This window comes from Pseudorca crassidens, chromosome 9, assembly GCF_039906515.1.
Source record: "Pseudorca crassidens isolate mPseCra1 chromosome 9, mPseCra1.hap1, whole genome shotgun sequence".
Classification (NCBI taxonomy): domain Eukaryota; kingdom Metazoa; phylum Chordata; class Mammalia; order Artiodactyla; family Delphinidae; genus Pseudorca; species Pseudorca crassidens.
This window is the reverse complement of record NC_090304.1, coordinates 16,769,948-16,790,600: the sequence shown is the minus strand read 5'-3', so window position 1 is coordinate 16,790,600 and position 20,653 is coordinate 16,769,948. Positions and strand designations below refer to the sequence as shown.

Here is a 20,653-nt window from a genome sequence, read left to right as displayed (position 1 = left end):
CCCGTTGTTTTTGGTGTCTGTCCCCAGTGGCTAAGGTTGGTCCAGTGGGTTGTGTAGGTTTCCTTGGAGGGCACTCAGTGAGCGCAGGGTCCAGGCGCTGCTCCTCCCCTCTGGACAAATTCTAAGTGCTACAGATACAGCTTGATACAGGGCTCAAACAGTATAACCAGGATAGGTTTTTCTCTGTCTTCATTTGTTTACTTCTTTTACCCCATTCTCAGGCCCACTGTGGGTACAGGATGGCTATTCCCCAATAGCTCAAACAAAAGTTCTCGATTAGGGACTCTTTAGTATAAGCTAACTACTTGGTTAATGTCCCTTCTCAGAAATAATCACCAAGATACCAAGGGGAAGCAATCCACTGATCAGGCTTCCCATGTGGGGAAGGATGCTTCCAGCCAAGCAAAGCAGGTATTTTGCCACAAGAAGGAGATTGCTGATACTGGATAGGAAAAACTGTAAATACTAAGTGGGGTCATTTAAGGTAGAGGTGAAATCTTGGTTGCTTTGAATATTTTTATTTATGTTTTCCATCGTATTGTCTCAATATTTAAATAAACTAAAACTCTGAATAAAATATTTAAATATTCCATCACATTTTTAACCTAAGGGAAATTCTTTTTTAATGATTATGGCATAATATAAGATTTCATTAGTCAGTTTCAAACTGCTGATGGGAATAGAGTGAGTTCCCCATTAACAGTGCTTTCATGTACTCATTTGGATACCATTTTTTTAAAATAACATAAAAATATTCATCATATGTGAAGAATAAGTTGCATATGAAGGGTAGAACTAATGTTACAATAGAAAAGTTCAGTTTCTTATCATGAAGGACCAGTGGAAAGTGATTGATTTTGTAGAACTCAAAAATGTGTATTTCGTTAGATTGATTATTTTATATTTGGTGTGGGTTTTTTGGCCGCACTGTGTGGCTTGTGGGATGTTAGTTCCCCGACCGGGGATCGAACCCATGCCCTCGGCAATGAAAGCTCAGAGTCTTAACCTCTGGACTGCTGGGGAATTCCCTAGATTGGTTTTTTAAATTTAATTTGTTCAGCCTTTGTTTAACTTGGCAGTGAAATCATTACCTTTATATAGTGACATTTCCATCCATTACCATGTGATTTTACTGAATTCACAGAGGTAGAACTCCAGATTAGAAGTGCAGGAACTACCAATATCTTGGTTAGAGATGACAGCATATGAAAATGAACTTGATATGAGTAAGATATTTACTGTTATATACAATTGGGTACATGTGCTTATATAATATATTAAAAGGAAAATAAAATTGAATTGTCTTACATAATTTGCCATTTTCTTTATTAAAATAAATTGCTATGATAACAGTGAAACTTTGTTTACCTGGAAGTCTTAAGAAAATGAATCATTTTGAATAGTTGAATTCCATTATAGCTAATTTCCAAATACATGGTCAGTTTTTCCCTGCAGTTTAAATTTTGCTCTAAAATGTATTTCATGCTTTCTCTCCTTAAGTACAGCAAATTGAAAATAATTTCACTTTTTCTTTTTTATTCAGATCATTATAAGCACCATTTATTGTGCTGTGCAGCAATGGAAGTTTGTTTGTCCTTTGTGAAAAAGCCATATAGTGCTTTGAGATCTTGTGTATGCATTATATCATTTTTAACCTACCTCTCTGTAATTTCTATCACTCTTTGCCCTTGGACTTACAGCAGCCACTTCTAAATGCTAACGGTTTTGAAGGGATATTACCATTCCTTCTCACATTGTATATAAAATAGGAGTACATACACTCCAGATATGGACTCCTAGTGTGCCTGGTTCATAGAGGCTTAATAAATTTTTATTAGTTGAATGGATGTGGTAGTATTTACAGAGTTGTCAAACATCTTAGCAGACATGTCAAACATCTTTCGTAATCTTCTAAGGAGGAGAGGTATTTGAAAGGAGAGAAATTCAAGCTGATTGGCATTTGCCAAAGATAATTAGCATAAAGTCTTGAAATTTAAGAACTTGAAAGTATCTCAATAAAAATATGTGAATGCTATAAATCTTCTGTAACCAACCCTAATCTGGCAGAGATCCATGCCATTTGCTGCCAAGTCAAAAAGAGAAACACAGCTGTTAAACTGTCAGTGGAATCCCTTCCTTCTGTTAATAATTTTATCTTTATACCTTCTCTAGCTACTGTATCTTTGTTGAACTAAACGCTTCAAGGAAATGAAAAAGTACTTTCTCACAATTGAATATGGGCCAGACCCATGCTGGTTATGTAGTATCTTTTTAATCTAAAGCTAAGATTAAGTATTTATCTAATGTAAATCTTCATTTGTCTCATTCTGTCATTCCTCTTGCAGTTCTCCAAATGTTAGGTAATCAGACTGGTTGGGTATTTTGGAATGGGAATGTCATACTCCCACATTCCTTCTCCCTCCCCCAATTTTGTTCTAAAAACCTCATTTAAGTATAGAGAGATGAGGCTTCCCTGGTGGCGCAGTGGTTGAGAGTCCACCTGCCGATGCAGGGGACACGGGTTCGTGCCCTGGTGTAGATCCCACATGCTGCGGAGCAGCTAGGAGCCTGTGCTCTGCAATGGGAGAGGCCACAATGGTGAGAGGCCCGCGTACCGCAAAAAATAATAATAAATAAATAAATAAAGAGAGATGTATTAAATCACTACCTCTCGATGTCTGAGATACAATGAAAAGAGAAGCAAAAGCTTCCACACCTCATTGAGGAACACCTAGCGTTTTGCTTGTAGGCCTTTGCCAGGTTTGACTGTTTGATAGAGGAGATTCACAGCTCAAGTGGTCAACTATAGGCCTTGCTATTATATTTTTAGCGCCTTTTAAGTTCAGACTGCAGTTTTAATGTTAATTCCAGTATAGTAGGAAGGCCAGGGGAAGCACTGAAGGGATTTTGTCATAAAAGAGAGACCACGGGAGATTGTAATTATCCATAACTGCATAATGATGATTATGTAGTTCAGACAATTGCAATGAAAGTATGAGTGGAAGTTAGTCCAGACTAGCATCTCTTTTTCTTGTGGCATCTCTGAGATGATAGAATGAGGAAAGGCAGATGAGTTTTATATGCAGTCACCCAACATCGCCCAGTGTTATTGTGCATATTATTAAAGCAACCATTGAACTTATTTCATGTTGTTTTTATTCCCTCTTTTTAAATATTTATTTATGTATTCTCTTGGCCATGCCGCACAGCTTGTAGGATCTTAGTTCCCCAACCAGGGATTGAACCTGCACCCTGGAAGTGAAAGCACCAAGTCCTACCCACTGGACCATCAGGGAATTCCCATTCCTTCTTTTTAAATTTTTGTTTTTTAAATAGACTTGCATTCACCAAGGTCTAAGCAAGGCTATCTTTTGCACTTAAAAAGCTAGTTCTAAAATTAATTGAGCTGATGTCAAGGTCTTAGAGATTATAGAAAGATTCTTAGAGATGTTATGGAAAACCCCGAATGAACTTTTTGGCCAACCCAATAGTTTCTTCTCAAAGTAGGACTTCTTGAAGAGCTAGTTTATAATTTGACAGTCTAACACTAAGGGATAGCAGGAACTTCATTTCATCTCTTAGACTCCAAGGCCACTGTCTTAGATTTTCTTGAAATTCAGAAAACCCCGTGTGTGTTGTTTTTTCCTTATTATAAACATATTATGTGTGTATTATAGACAATTTAAAAATATACAAGTTTATAGGGCTTCCCTGGTGGCGCAGTGGTTGAGAGTCCGCCTGCCAATGTAGGGGACATGGGTTCGTGCCCCGGTCCGGGAGGATCCCACGTGCCGCGGAGTGGCTGGGCCTGTGGGCCATGGCCGCTGAGCCTGCACGTCGGGAGCCTGTGCTCCACAATGCGAGAGGCCACAACAGTGAGAAGCCCGTGTACCGCAAAATAAATAAGTAAATACAAGTGTATAAAGTAAAAGATATAAATGTGTCTCTCTTCTTAATCCCACTTCCCCAAAGAAATCACTGTAAACCAACTTAGTTTTGTGCATATACAGACATGTATATGTTTATATCTATAAAAATGTAATTTCTTAAAAAAAGTATAGCATACTTATTATTCTTCATTACTTTTAGTTAATTATACATTGTGAACATCTTTCCATGATAGTAGATCTCATTTTTCTGTATCCCATTCCACTGGACAGTGGCTTTCTCTGTTCCCTCATTGCTGGACTTAGGTTTGTTGGGTCTTTTGTTTGTTTGTTTTTTGCAGCTAAAGGTAATACAGTGAGCAGCCTTGTATATATCTTTGCCCATTTAAAGAACGCCTATAGGATAGCTTCCTAGAATTTATATTCCTAGGTCAGAGGATATGTACTTTAAAAATTTTGATATATGTTGTCAAAGAACCCTCCAAATAATAAGTTTATAAGCCTGCTACCAGCATATGAGGGTTCATTTTTCCTACATATTCAACAACATAGTTGCTTGTTTATGATTCAGAAACAGGAATTGTAAACTGTAAGTCTCAAGGTTATTTTATATTATCTCTGATTTACGGCTTCTGCAAATAGCCTGAAAAATAGATGCTTTTCGTATTTTTCTTTTTATTGCCGCCAGACCTGTTCAGATATGGAATGTGCTATCAAGACAAAGCAATCTATTTTTATTAGTATAGATATAAAATATATTTTAAGGAATTTACTTTATCATTCATTTCCAAATACTTCTCTTCTTGAATATTTCTTACATGACTAGTCAAATCAGAATATTCACTTTGAAAGCTTGCTCTTTCAAGTTGGAGTTCAAGGGACAGCTATTGAACCTCTCATTCTCTTTGCCGAAATTTACATGTCATCACTTTTGAAATAAATACCCCTTGAGTTTACTGAGCACCTAACACTGATTATAATGGTGATCGAACAATAATTTAAGGCATATCCAAAGAAACGTTAATGAAATCTGAGCTTTATTTATCTATTGTTTGCTTGCTTGCAGGTGGATTCACCTATGAACTTGAAGCATCCCCATGACTTAGTCATATTAATGAGACAAGAAACAACAGTTAACTACCTCAAAGAACTGGAGGTGAGGCAACTGGACATGTCATATGCAGCTGATACTTGTTGCATTTCACAGGAGCTGTTGTGTTCAAAGAACAAGTAAAGCATGCTATTTCTTAAATCTTCTGACTTTTACAGGAATATTCAACTTGTAGATTGTCCTTTTTTTTTTTTTTTTTTAAAATCAGAATGCCATTTGAGCAATAGTAAGAGAAACAGACTACCAGAGCCTGGGTTTTATGTCTCGTTTTTGTTTTATTTTTTTATGATTACCTTTTGTTTATTTTTTTAATACAGCAGGTTCGTATTAGTTATCTATTTTATACATATTAATATATACATGTCAATCCCAATCGCCCAATTCATCCCACCACCACCAACCCCCCTCCGCCCCACTTTCCCCCCTTGGTGTCCATACGTTTGTTCTCTACATCTGTCTCTATTTCTTCCTTGTAAACCGGTTCATCTGAACCATTTTTCTAGATTCCACATGTATGTGTTAATATACGGTATTTGTTTTTCTCTTTTATGCCTCGTTCTTGACTCACTATATCCTTGAACAAAGTTTCCATGTATAAATTTTACCATCAAGTATGAAAAGGCATTATCTCAGGATATACTTGGAAGGAGAATTTGCGTAAAATATCAAAAGGAAGAATGGTTTGAATACCTCATAAAAATATAATTTTGGTAATTCCCAGGTAGTAAAAACTAGGGTCTTGGTATTTTGTGTTCTTATGATTGAGGTGAAGAGCATTCATCAATTTGCATCTTGAAAACTTTTTTTTTTCATTTTTATTTTATATTGGAGTATAGTTGATTAACAATGTTGTGTTAGTTTCAGGTGTACAGCAGAGTGATTCAGTTATACATATACATATAGCTGTTCTTTTTCAAATTCTTTACCCACACCTTGAAAACTTGATATTTATTAGTGCTAATAAAATCTGACCTTTTTGTTTCTATCATTGACCTTTTTGTTTCTTTGTTTCTTTTTGTTTCTATCATCTGACCTTTTTGTTTCTATCATTGATTTTCATAAACTGAAAAGAGTATTAACAAAAGTAGCAAAGAGTATTAACTATTTAAAAAATATTTTCTTTTTTCTCTCATAAAACCTGTTCTTAAAAGTTACAGTGTAAATTGAATCCAAATTTTAAGGAAACTTTAAGTTGCAGAAAAAGTAACCCAATTTGCAAAATAAGATTTAGAAAATTATTGGGAATTATAAGAGTCAGAGTCTTTGAGCGCTAGAAGGAATCATAAAGGTGATCCTCATTTTAGAAGCAAGGAAACAATTAGACCTAAAGACAGTGAATTGCCTGATTTTCACAAAACAAGTTATGGCAGAACCAGAGGCAAACGCCTTATCTCTTGACTTAAACCAAAGGTAAAACCAGGTAGCCTTTCATTTTCTAGTTAATGTAAAAGTTCTGAATTTCACTTACATAAATTCAAACTGGTACATTTATCAACAGCAGTAGTTATAATTGTATATTTTTTAAATTTCTGTAAATTAAGAAGGAGGAGCTTTTAGCACATACTAACCAGCTGTGTATAGGTAGTAGCACTTTAGGAATATTTATAAAACTTGAACACCTCACCATTTTTTAAATAGTATCTCACCTTGTTCCTACCAGTTTTGTCACTTATAAATTTGGAAATGTTGATTTTTATGAATACTAGGAAAAAGACAATAGATATATTTATTGGGCTTCATGCTTGGAAGCTTAAACACAGTGTTCAGAAAGATGCAGTGGTGCAGAAAGTAGTTTTTATTTTCAGATGCATAGACACCATTATATATGTTTACTGTTATCTCTCTAAGCAGGAGTATTATTTAATCTAAAGAAAGGAGTCTTAAATTAGAGTATGTGTAGGGGGAAAATGCCATTTACCAAGTCATTGAAAATGCAAATGAAAAATATTGACTCCACCAATTTTTGGTTAAGGTAGTGTAATGAGTCTATACTTAGTACTTAGTTTTTATTTCTGCTCCATATACATAGCAATGACAGATAAAAAACAAAACAGAAATCAAAATAAAATATAGTCAGGCCTAAACACAACATAAATATCTCCATAGATCAGAAATAGAACAAAACACTAAGTTGAGAATGTAGCTGAAACTGTAAACCTGCTGGTCTCAAAGGCCAGGAACAGGCTCTGGTGTCTGGTTGTTCATTTCTATGGAATAAAGGAGATGACAATATTTCGTGCAAGATAAAGGAAGATAACCAAATTCACTACTGCTCGAAGACTAGGATGGAGCTTGAAAAGAGTCTGGTGGGGAAAAAAAAAAAAGCAGGAAGAAAAAACAAAACCTAATGACCAAAAAACAAACCAAACCATCCAGTGGTTCAATAATTGCATCTTCAATTTACTGAACACCATTTCAGGGTAGAATATTACTTTGGAGTAGAAACTCTAAACTAAAATTATGTGATGTGATTTTGGGCTTGGGATCTGGATAGAACCTGGAAGCAACTACAAAACTGTTAGACACAGGAGATGATCATGGAGTAGTTGGGAAGAGACAGACAGATAGGGAGAGGGGGTGAAGGTTGATTCCAAGATTTTTGACCTGAGCGACTGATGTTGGATGGAGTTGGTGTTAGCTGAGATATAGAAGACTGAAGGAGGTGTAGACTGGGGAGGAGTTTAGCTTTGGTATATTAAGTTTGAGATACCTATTAGGCATCTAAGTGGAGACACTGAGTGAGGAGTTGGTTCTTCTAGTGTGGACTCCTGGGTAAAGGTCTGAGCTAGAGAGATAAATTTGTTATGCCTTGACATAGACATAAAGCCATTAGACTAGGTAATACAGTTTGTCTACAAAGTAGTGACAACTGGATGACTTCTTAGATACCAAAAGACAGTGGAGGAATAGCATCAAAGTGTTAAGTCTAGAATTTTATATTCTTTTAAATATAATATTTATATTCTCTTAAACCATCATTCAAGAGTGAGGACAAAGCAGTTTTCTGACATACACAGACAGTTTACTAACCACAGACCCTCACTTAAAAAAAAAAAATTAAAGAAGTCCTTCTGCAAGAAGAAAAGTAAATCCAGTGGAAGTGCATAGGATGTGTAATGGTGAGTAAAAACATTGATGAAAAAGTTGCTAAATTTATTTATTTATTTTCTGTGTTTAAAAGGTAAAACTAAATAAAATTACCAGTCTATAGGTAGGTTGGGGCATGCTCAATGATTACTTAAAGCATATTAACTCTTTTGTTATATTCAGGAGGCAAAAATAACTGAATAAATTAAAATCCTGTTGGAAAATGTATAGGCATACATATTAAAAATTTAAGAATATCGCCACCTTTCAGAAGTCTTGCCAAAAGAAATATAAATCTAATCAAACCACAGTATGATTTGCTTTTCACTATAATTGGTTTCTTTTGTCATTTTATATATTCTGTGTATTTAAAAGATTATTCTAAGAAAGGGTTTGTAGGCTTCATCAGACTGCCAAAGAAGTCCATGACATGAAAAAGTTAAGAATCCCTGGATTCTGGTGTCAGTATTCAGGAAATACAGAGGACAGAGGAACATGTTAAACCTGTGGGATGCAGTCAGTAAAATCTTGTAGAGTAATAAACTCTACAGGATAAGTGACCCAATTTCTTTCTCAAATAAATTACAGGAATTTAAAAAAATGAAATAGAGGGGTAACCGGAAGATTAAAAGAGACTTAAAAGACAAATCAACCAATTGCAGTGTGTGTGTACCTTACTGAATTTTGACTCAAACAAATTGTATTTTAAAATAAAGAGGGAAGAAACAGTTGGGAATGAACACAGACTGGATATGTAATATTAAGGAATTACTATTTTTTGCATGTGATAATGGTGTTGTGGTATTATTTTTTTTAAAGAGAATCTTTCAGAATCATACTGAAATATTTACTGATGAAAAACTTAACCAAAAAAAGAGTAAGGACAGTAACCAAAATAATGGAAATGCAATCTATAGTTTTCAAACCTTACAAACAAAGAGAAGATACAGGAGGAGGGGAGGGAATGTAGAAAGTATATCAAAACTGTATCAGGGGCTTCCCTGGTGGCACAGTTGTTGAGAGTCTGCCTGCCGATGCAGGGGACACGGGTTCATGCCCTGGTCTGGGAAGATCCCACATGCCGCGGAGCGGCTAGGCCCATGAGCCATGGCCGCTGAGCCTGCACATCCGGAGCCAGTGCTCCACAACAGGAGAGGCCACAACAGTGAGAGGCCTGCATACTGCAAAAAAAAAAAAAAAAAAAAAAAGTGTATCAGGCAGGAAATGAGAAAAAAGCAGCAAAGAAAAAGTAAGATAAACAGAAAACGCAAAATAATATGGTGAAAATAAATCCATAAGATCAGCAATCACAATAAATATAAACAGATTAAACAAACTGATTAAAACGTGGAATATCAGATTGGATTTCTTATTTAGTTTAGCTGTATAGTACATATGAGAAATATACCTACAACAGCCTCGATATTGCCATTCTCAGTACCTGAGGGAAAAGAAAGAACATGGTGAAGCATACACTGGCTCTAAAAATGCTTCCCTCTAGAAGGCTCAGATGATGCTTCTCATGTTACATTGACCAAAGGAAGTCATATTGGTCACATTGGAGTCTAGCAGAACAGTGATGTAGAATTCTCTTGTAAGGAGGGGCACAAATTTGTTAATAGTAATACAGTCTACCCCAATAATTATAACAGGATAACATTTCATACCCATGAGATTGACATAAATTAAAAAGTAGGACACAGAGGGCAGACAGCAGAAGCAAGAAGAACTACAGTCCTGCAGCCTGTGGAACAAAAACCACATTCACAAAAAGATGGACAAGATGAAAAGGCAGAGGGGCTGTGTACCAGATGAAGGAACAAGATAAAACCCCAGAAAAACAACTAAAAGAAGTGGAGATAGGCAAACTTCTAGAAAAAGAATTCAGAATAATGATAGTGAAGATGACCCAGGACCTCGGGAAAAGAATAGAGGCAAAGCGAGAGGATGGAAGAAATGTTTAACAAAGACCTAGAAGAATTAAAGAACAAACAAACATAGATGAAAAATACAATAACTGAAACGAATACTACATTAGAAGAATCAATAGCAGAATAACTGAGGCAGAAGAACAGATAAGTGACCTGGAAGACAAAATGGTGGAATTCACTGCTGTGGAACAGAATAAAGAAAAAAGAATGAAAAGAAATGAAGACAGACTAAGAGACCTCTGGGACAACATTAAATGCAACAACATTCGCATTATAGGGGTCCCAGAAGGAGAAGAGAGGGAGAAAGGACGAGAGAAAATATTTGAAGAGATTACAGTCGAAAACTTTCCTAACATGGGAAAAGAAATAGCCACCCAAGTGCAGGAAGCGCAGCGAATTCCATACAGGATAAACCCAAGGAGAAACATGCCGAGACGCATAGTAATCAAATTGGCAAAAATTAAAGACAAAGAAAAATTACTGAAAGCATCAATGGAAAAATGACAAATAGCATACAAGGGAACTCCCATAAGATTAACAGCTGATTTCTCAGCAGAAAGTCTACAAGCCAGAAGGGAGTGGCATAATATACTTAAAGTGATGAAAGGGAAGAAACTACAACCAAGATTACTCTACCCAGCGAGGATCTCATTCATATTCGATGGAGAAATCAGAAGGTTTACAGACAAGCAAAAGCTAAGAAAATTCAGCACCACCAAACCAGCTCTACAACAAATGCTAAAGGAACTTCTCTAAGTGGGAAACACAAGAGAAGAAAAGGACCTACAAAAACAAACCCGAAACAATTAAGAAAATGGTCATAGGAACAAACATACCGATAATTACCTTAAACATGAATGGTTAAATGCTCCAACCAAAAGTCACAGGCTTGCTGAATGGATACAAAACAAGACCCATATATATGCTGTCTACAAGAGACCCACTTCAGACCTAGGGACACATACAGACTGAAAGTGAGTGGATGGAAAAAGATATTCTATGCAAATGGAAATCAAAAGAAAGCTGGAGTAGCAATACTCATATCAGGTAAAATAGACTTTAAAATAATGTTACAAGAGACAAGAAAGGGTACTACATACTGATCAAGGGATCAATCTAAGAAGATATTACAATTATAAATATATATGCACCCAACATAGGACCACCTCAATACATAAGGCAACTCCTAAAAGCTATAAAAGAGGAAATCGACAGTAACACAATAATAGTGGAGGACTTTAACACCTCACTTACACCAACGGACAGATCATCCAAAATGAAAATAAATAAAGAAACAGAAGCTTTAAATGACACAATAGACCAGATAGATTTAATTGATATTTATAGGACATTCCATCCAAAGACAGCAGATTATACTTTCTTCTAGAGTACGCATGGAACATTCTCCAGGATAGATCACATCTTCAGGCACAAATCAAGCCTCAGTAAATTTAAGAAAATCGAAATCATATCACGCATCTTTTCTGACCACAACGCTATGAGATTAGAAATCAACATGGAAAAAAATAGAAAACACACAAATACACAGAGGCTAAACAATATGTTACTAAATGACCAAGAGATCACTGAAGAAATCAAAGAGGAAATCAAAAAATACCTAGAGACAAATGGCAATGAAAACAAGATGATCCAAAACCTAGAGGATGCAGCAAAAGCAGTTCTAAGAGGGAAGTTTATAGCTACACAAGCCTACCTCAAGAAACAAGAAAAATCTCAAGTAAACAATCTAACCTTACACCTAAAGGAACTAGAGAAAAAGGAACAAACAAAACCCAAAGTTAGCAGAAGGAAAGAAATCATATAGATCAGAGCAGAAATAAATGAAATAGAAACAAAACACTAGCAAAGATCAATAAAACTAAAAGCTGGTTCTTTGAGAAGGTAAACAAAATTGATAAACCATTAGCCAGACTCATCAAGAAAAAGAGGGAGAGGACTCAAATCAATAAAATTAGATAAAAAAGAAAAGTTACAACAGACACCACAGAAATACAAACCATCCTAAGAGACTACTAAAGCAACTCTATGCCGATAAAATGGACAACCTGGAAGAAATGGACAAATTCTTAGAAAGGTGTAACCTTCCAAGACTGAACCAGGAAGAAATAGAAAATAATCACAAGTAATGATATTGAAATCACAAGTAATGAAATTGAAACTGTGATTACAAATCTTCCAACAAACAAAAATCCAGGACCAGATGGCTTCACAGGTGAATTCTGTTAAACATTTAGACAAGAGCTAACACCCATCCTTCTAAAACTCTTCCAAAAAATTGCAGAGGAAGGAACACTCCCAAACTTATTCTATGAGGCCACCATCACTCTGATATCAAAACCAGACAAAGATACTACAAAAAAAGAGAATTACAGACCAATATCACTGATGAATGTAGAGGCAAAAATCCTCAACAAAATACTGGCAAACAGAATCCAAAAACGTATTAAAAGGATCATACACCATGATCAAGTGGGATTTATCCCAGGGATGCAAGGATTCTTCAATATATGCAAATCAATCAATGTGATACACCATATTAACAAATTGAAGAATAAGAACCATATGATCATCTCAATAGACACAGAAAAAGCTTTTGACAAAATTCAGCACCCATTTATGATAAAAACTCTCCAGAAAGTGGACATAGTGGGAACCTACCTCAACATAATGAAGGCCATATATGACAAACCCACAGCAAACATCATTCTCAATGGTGAAAAACTGAAAGCATTTCCTCTAAGCTCAGGAACAAGACAAGGATGTCCATTTTCACCACAATTATTCAACATAGTCATGGAAGTCCTAGCCACAGCAATCAGACAAGAAAAAGAAATAAAACGAATACTAATTGGAAAAGAAGAAATAAAAGTGTCACTCTTTGCAGATGACATGATACTATACATAGAGAATCCTAAAGATGCCACCAGAAGACTACTAGAGCTAATCAGTGAATTTGGTAAAGTTGCAGGATACAAAATTAATGCACAGAAATCTCTTGCATTCCTATACACTAATGATGAAAAATCTGAAAGAGAAATTAAGGAAATGCTCCCATTTACCATTGCAACAGAAAGTATAAAATACCAAGGAATAAACCTACCTAGGGAGACAAAAGACCTCTATGCAGAAAACTATAAGACACTGATGAAAGAAATTAAAGATGATACCAACAGATGGAGAGATATATCATGTTCTTGGATTGGAAGAATCAATACTGTGAAAATGACTATACTGCCCAAAGCAACCTATAGATTCAATGCAATCCCTATCAAATTACCAATGGCATTTTTTACAGAACTAGAACAAATCATCTTAAAATTTGTATGGAGACACAAAAAACCCCGAAGAGCCAAAGCAGTCTTGAGGGAAAAAAACGGAGCTGGAGGCATCAGACTCCCTGACTTTAGACTATACTACAAAGCTACAGCAATCAAGACAGTTTGGTGTTGGCAAAAAACAGAAACATAGATCAATGGAACAAGATAGAAAGCCCAGAGATAAAGCCACGCACCTATGGTCAACTAATCTATGACAAAGGAGACAAAGACATACAATGGAGAAAAGACAGTCTCTTCAATAAGTGGTTTTGGGATAACTGGACAGCTACAAGTAAAAGAATGAAATCAGAATACTCCCTAACACCATAGAAAAAAAAGAAACTAAAAATGCATTCGATACCTAAGTGTAAGACCAGACACTGTAAAACTCTTAGAGGTAAACATAGGAAGAACACTCTTTGACATAAATCACAGCAAGATCTTTTTTGATCCACCTCCTTGATTAATGGAAATAAAAACAAAAATAAACCAATGGGACCTAATGAAACTTCAAAGCTTTTGCACAGGAAAGGAAACCATAAACAAGACGAAAAGAGAACCCTGAGAATGGGAGAAAATATTTGCAAACGAATCAACGGACAAAGGATTAATCTCCAAAATAGATAAACCGCTCCTGCAGCTCAATATTAAAAAAACAAACAACCCAATCCAAAAATGGGCAGAAGACCTAAATAGACATTTCTTCAAAGAAGACATACAGATGGCCAAGAAGCACATGAAAAGCTGCTCAACATCACTAATAGTTAGAGAAATGCGAATCAAAACTACAAGGAGGTATCACCTCACACCAGTTAGAATGGGCATCATCAGAAAATCTACAAACAACAAATGCTGGAGAGGGTGTGGAGAAAAGGGAACCCTCTTGTACTGTTGGTGGCAATGTAAATTGATACAGCCACTGTGGAGAACAGTATGGAGCTTCTTTAAAAAAGTAAAAATAGGATTACCATATGACCCAGCAATCCCACTACTGGGCACATACCCAGAGAAAACTATGATTCAAAAAGACACATGCACTCCAGTGTTCCTTGCAGCACTGTTTACGATAGCCAGGTCATAGAAGCAACCTAAATGCCCATTGACAGACTAATGGATAAAGAAGTTGTGGTACATATATACAGTGGAATATTACTCAGCCATAAAAAGGAATGGAATTGAGTCATTTGTTGAGACGTGGATGGATCTAGAGACTGTCATACAGAGTGAAGTAAGTCAGAAAGAGAAAAATATTGTATATTAACGCTTGTATGTGGAACCTAGAAAAATGGTACAGATGAACCAGTTTGCAGGGCAGAAGTTGAGACACAGATGTAGAGAACAACGTATGGACACCAAGGGGTGAAAACTGCAGGTGGGTGGCGGTGGTGGTGTGCTGAATTGGGCAATTGGGATTGACATGTATACACTGATATGTATAAAATTGATGACTAATAAGAACTTGCTGTATAAAAGAAATTCAAAATGTTTTTTAAAAAGTAGGACAAAACCAAATGTTGGTAAGTTCATGGGGAGATGGATATTATCCTAATCTGTTGGTAGAATTCTAGTTTTTATAACCACTTTGAAGAGCAGATTGACGGTGACTAAATAAACTGAAAATGTATCCCATACAGCCCCATATTTTTCTCCTACTGGAACTCTTACACAATGACAGTTTTATAAGAATACCGTAGCACATTTAATACCAAAAAATATTTAAAAAGAAGCAACCTAATGGTTTACAGGAAAATAAATACTTTTTTTTTTTTTTTTTTTGAGGTACGCAGGCCTCTCACTGTTGTGGCCTCTCCTGTTGCGGAGCACAGGCTCCGGACGTGCAGGCTCAGCAGCCATGGCTCACGGGACTAGCCGCTCCGCGGCATGTGGGATCCTCCCGTACCAGGGCACGAACCCGTGTCCCCTGCATCGGCAGGTGGACTCTCAACCACTGCGCCACCAGGGAAGCCCCAAATAAATACATTTTTATACATCCGGTAGAATGAAAAATTTAGAGCTTTACCAACCAATGTAGATAAATGTCAAAAACATAATATTAAGTTAAAAAAAAAAGTTGTAGAATAATACATACAGTATGATAGTATTTACATAAAATTTCAAAATTTGCAAAACAATGCTGTATGTTGATTTTGGAGATATAGCTGTAAATATATCTATGTATAAAGTAATATTTTAAGAAAAGTAGGCCAATATAGTAATATTTTATGAAAATATACATGAAAATGATGCATAAAACATTCAGGATAGTGGTAACTTTTGTTCTTTTAATTAATTAATTATTTATTTATTTATTTATTCTCTTGGCTGCACCGCACAGCTTGTGGGGTCTTAGTTCCCCAACCAGGGACTGAACCCAGGCCATGGAAGTGAAAGCTCCAAGTCCTAACCACTGGACCACAGGGGCATTCCTTGGATAGTGGTAACTTTTGGAAGTGAGAGAGGGATCTCAAAGGCAGTTAAGAGGGGCTTCAACTATTTTTTTTTTCTTGTAGAAAAATCTGGAGTATGGCCAAATGTTAAGATAGATAGGGTGGTGGAAACATGGCTGTTAATAATTCCTCTGTATGTTTGGGGGAAAAATGTCAGTGGCAGGAATTCCCCTGGAACACTAGTTACTTCAGGTAGCACTATCAATGCGCTAGATGTCTTCAAGGACTGAAATATGATGTGTTTGGACAATTCAAGGTACTTCTAATTGCTGAGCTATTCTGTGCCAGTTAAGTTGATAGATGTAGCTTTATCGATAGTCAGAGATCATATCATAAGGCACTCATGTGCCAGTATTATAAATGTCATGTTCTGTTACTTTCTGTATATGGACACCTGTTTCGAGAAGCTTATTTATGTCAGCTAGCGTAACCCAGGGCATATTTTGATTTCTCTGACTTGTTCAACACATAAAATTCTCCTTTCTCTTACATGGTATGTAGGTTGAAATATTAGAAAAATCCTTTTGTGTTCTTATTTTCTTCTCAACAGAAGCAGTTAGTTGCTCAAAAAATTCATATAGAAGAGAATGAGGACAGAGATACAGGACTGGAACAGAGACATAATAAAGAGGATCCAGACTGCATCAAAGCCAAGGTACCCTTAGGGGACCTAGATCTGTATGATGGCACATACATAACTTTGGAGAGCAAAGATATCAGGTAAAGAAATTCTCTTTCCAAAAATAAAGTATGTCTTCCTGAACACACCTTTCTCGAATCAATTAGAAATTATTTCTCTAATGAGAAAAAGCTTCAATCACTGTTGACTTCATTGAAATTTGAAAGTTCAAAATGTGTAGTATGTACAGAATTCTTACAAATCAATTAAAAGTATTTAATACCACAGTGGAAAATTGAACAATTTATGGTAAAAAAATGCAAATGGCCAATAAACACGTGGAAAAAATATTTCTCAGTAATGATCAGATAAGTGCATACTAAGACGTATTTTTCTTCTCTCAAACTGAAAAAAATGTTTAAAAATCAATAACTGGTAAAAATGTAGAAAGACTATATAGAAGTGTAAACTGGTTTAACATTTCTAGAAAGAGTTAAGCAGTGTTATATTAGCTTTTGAAAAGTCCACAGTCTTTTTTTAAAATTAATTAATGTGTTTGTTTTTGGCTGCGTTGGGTCTTCATTGCTGTGCGTGGGCTTTCTCTAGTTGTGGCGAGCGGGGGCTACTCTTCATTGCAGTGCGCGGGCTTCTTGTTGCAGAGCACAGGCTCTAGGCATGCGGGCTTCAGTAGTTGTGGCTCACGAGTTCTAGAGCACAGGCTCAGTAGTTGTGGCGCACAGGCTTAGTTGCTCCGTGGCATCCCGGACCAGGGCTCGAACCCATGTCCTCTGCACTGGCAGGCAGATTCTTAACCACTGTGCCACCGGGGAAGTCCAGAGTCCAGTCTTAACGGTTTGTGACTTACCTATTTTCTCCGTAACCATTTTTTTTTTTAAATTTATTTGGCTGCTCTGGGTCTTAGTTGTGGCACGCGGGATCTTTGTTGCAGCGTGCAGGATCTTTTAGTTGCGGCATGCATGTGGGATCTTGTTCCCTGACCAGGGATCGAACCCCGGGCCCTCCCTAACTCTTGATATATCTCCTTTAAGTTGAGCTCTCAGAAAATTTTGCTCTAACAACAGCTCTATGAAAAAAGTATGCATGTTGACTAATATTGGTTGTAAAGTGAGATGCTTTGAGAATATGATTTAATTAGGGAAAAATTGGACATATCTTCACTTTTCATTCATTCATTACTTCTTGCCTCTTGATATTTTAGCCCTGAAGATTATATAGACACAGAATCTCCTGTCCCTTCAGACCCTGAGCAGCCTGATTGTACTAAAATTCTAGAACTTCCATATAGTATACATGCTTTTCAGCACTTGCGAGTAAGTAGAGAAATTTGGGGGGTTTTGTTTGTTTTCATTTTTTTCTTTAATCTCTTGCTTATACATACTCTTTTTCTTTCTTCTCTTCTTCCAAACAGCTTTATAATTTAACAAACATCTCCTATTTCTTAAAATTCCTTCAAATTAAATGCCATAAGATACCAAATTATTTGTGATTTCTATTGTCTTATAATCTCCTTTTTCTGTTTTTTTCTATTTTTTCTTCTCTTCAGGGTGTACAAGAGAGAGTTAATCTTTCTGCACCTCTACTACCTAAAGAAGATCCAATCTTCACATATCTATCTAAACGGTTAGGAAGGAGTATAGATGACATAGGTCACCTCATTCATGAAGGCCTACAGAAGGTAAGTCGTAAATGACTTAAAGAGCCCGGAGGCCCTGTGTGAACAGAAGATATTTTTCTCTCAGAAAATACCTACCTAGCTTGTTTTTGTCTAGAGAGTGATTTTAAATCATGATTACAGTAATATAAACTGTATAGTTCAAAGTTAGAGAGAAGCATTGATAATCCAGTCCCCTTTACCAGGACAAGATGCTGAAAAGTTTTATTTAAACTAATTCACAAAACAACAAATTATAAACTAATATAAGCAACAGGGCTTATAAGCTAGATTATATATTTTGAGTGTGAAAGAACATTAACATTAGTGTCTTCGATACATGTCTACACACAGGAAATACATAGATTATCACTGTTCTCTGAACAGGTAAAAGAATCACCACTAACAATAAAATCTTCATGTAATTTTAAGGGAACATCTACTTTAAAATGATGAAATGGGGAATTATATAACAGGACCCAAGAATTTAAAGGTATCATTCAGGATAACATATGGGAATTCAGAAAATAGTTTTTGCTCTTCTCTGTGCCTAAGGAGATTTGTAAAATGCAGGCTAGTTTCTAAGCACTATTATAGTGGTACTAAGTAAAATGTGTAATTGTAACATTTATATACAGTTTACTCAAATATATACTTACATGTTTATTCAAATGCATTATATATTATAGGATTATTTTTGTAGCTAAGTTACCTTCTTCATATTGTTTTTCTGAAGGTAATGTAAAATATTGTATCCCCAGAATTGATAAGTAATAAGGAAAAACTGGCCTGGGATTTAAGATGTCGTTCAGAGAATTGTTAGTTGAAAGTAGATCATCGTGGTAAATGCTCTATAGAAAATTAAAATAGAGGGTAATTGAGCGGCTTCTTTAGGTTGAGCAGTTGGGGTTATCCTCTCTGGAAAGATGAAATTTAAGCTGATACTTGAATGACAAGAAGGAACCAAAAGTCAAAGATCAAGGAAGAACATTCTAGGCTGAAGAGTGAACAAAGGCCCTGAAGCCTTAATGAGCTTGGTAGTATATTAGTTAGCTCAGGCTGCCATCACAAAATACCACAGACTGTGTGGCTTAAACAACAGAAATCTATTTCTCACAGTCTGGAGGCTGGAAAGTCCAAGATCATGTTGCTGGCTGATTTGGTTCCTGGTGAGGACTCACCTTCTGGCTGTGTCCTCACATGGCTTCTTCTCAGTGTGTACATGGGGAGGGAGGGAGGGAGAGATAGAGAGATAAATCTTCCTCTTATAAGGGGACTGGCCCTATTGGATTTTTAACCTTTATCACCTCTTCAGAGGCCCTATCTTCACATATAGTCACGTTGAGGGTTAGGGCGTCCATATATGAATGGTTAGAAGCACATTCAGTATATAACAAGTGTTATGTAATTAAATTCAGGTCAGTATGGCTGGAGCTTGGTGAGAAAAGGGAGGATGATAGGGAATGAAGCCAAAGAAGTAGACCAGGGCCAGACTATGTGGGGCTCTGAAAGCCAAAGTTAGGACTTTGAATTTTATTACAAGTGTGCTGAGAAGCTGGAGCAGACGAGTAACATAATTTAATTAGTACTTTTTAAGGTGCACTCTCAAACTTATATGGAGAAAGGACTAAAGGAGGCCAAAATTCGAAATAGACCATTAGAAGGCTAGTGCAGTAACTCGAGAGAGATGAAGATGGTTTGGACTAGAAGGATTGGTAGTGGAAATGGAGGAAGTTAAACTATTTCAGGAAATGTTTAGAAGTTTAGAAGCTGATTAATTAGATATGGGGAATGAGAGAAAAAGAGGAATCAAGGGTAATTCCTTAATTTTTGGCTTGAGCAACTTGGAGGAGCAGGGTTGGGGTGAGAGAAGATGAGATAGAGTTCTGTTTTGGTCAAGTTAAATCTGAAATACCTATATGAGTCTGGAGTTCCAGTAGAGGTCAGAGCTGGGTATGTAGATAGAGAATAATTGTTAAGTAGGGAGTATCTGTAGCCGTGGGATTACATATGGTCATCTGGAGAAGAGTGAAGTTTGAGAAGAAGTCCTGGGTCCTCCTACATTATCTGTCAAGCAGAGGGTGAAGGGCCAGCAGAAAAGATCCAAAGGATGTCCAGAAGGATGTGATATCCTAAGAGCCAAGGGAAAAAATGTGTTCAAAAGAGAGAGAATAATTAATAGTGACATTTGAACATTTATAGATTAGAGTGTAGATTTTATGAGAAATCTTTTTTTTATTTTGAATTTTATTTTATTTTTTATACAGCAGGTTCTTATTAGTTATCTATTTTATACATATTAGTGTATACACGTCAATCCCAATCTCCCAATTCATCACACCCCCACCCCCACCGCCACTTTCCCCCTTGGTGTACATATGTTTGTTCTCTACGTCTGTGTCTCTCTTTGTGCCCTGCAAACTGGTTCATGTGTACCATTTTTCTAGATGCCACATATATACGTTAATTAATATACGATACTTGTTTTTCTCTTTCTGACTTACGTCACTCTATATGACAGTCTCTAGATCCATCCATGTCTCTAAAAATGACCCAATTTC

At 36.3% G+C, this 20,653-nt stretch overlaps 1 protein-coding gene across 2 annotated transcripts in view; it reads left to right on the top strand.

Annotated features, from left to right (window-relative positions):
• Nucleotides 1-20,653, top strand: part of TTC17 (tetratricopeptide repeat domain 17) — a 155,215-nt gene that overhangs the window by 21,754 nt on the left and 112,808 nt on the right. For both annotated transcript variants that reach the window (XM_067749343.1, XM_067749342.1), the window contains exons 2-5: nucleotides 4,954-5,043; nucleotides 16,352-16,521; nucleotides 17,640-17,751; nucleotides 17,985-18,116. In XM_067749343.1, coding sequence (XP_067605444.1) covers nucleotides 4,954-5,043; nucleotides 16,352-16,521; nucleotides 17,640-17,751; nucleotides 17,985-18,116 — 504 coding nt within the window. The remainder of the gene's footprint in view (nucleotides 1-4,953; nucleotides 5,044-16,351; nucleotides 16,522-17,639; nucleotides 17,752-17,984; nucleotides 18,117-20,653) is intronic.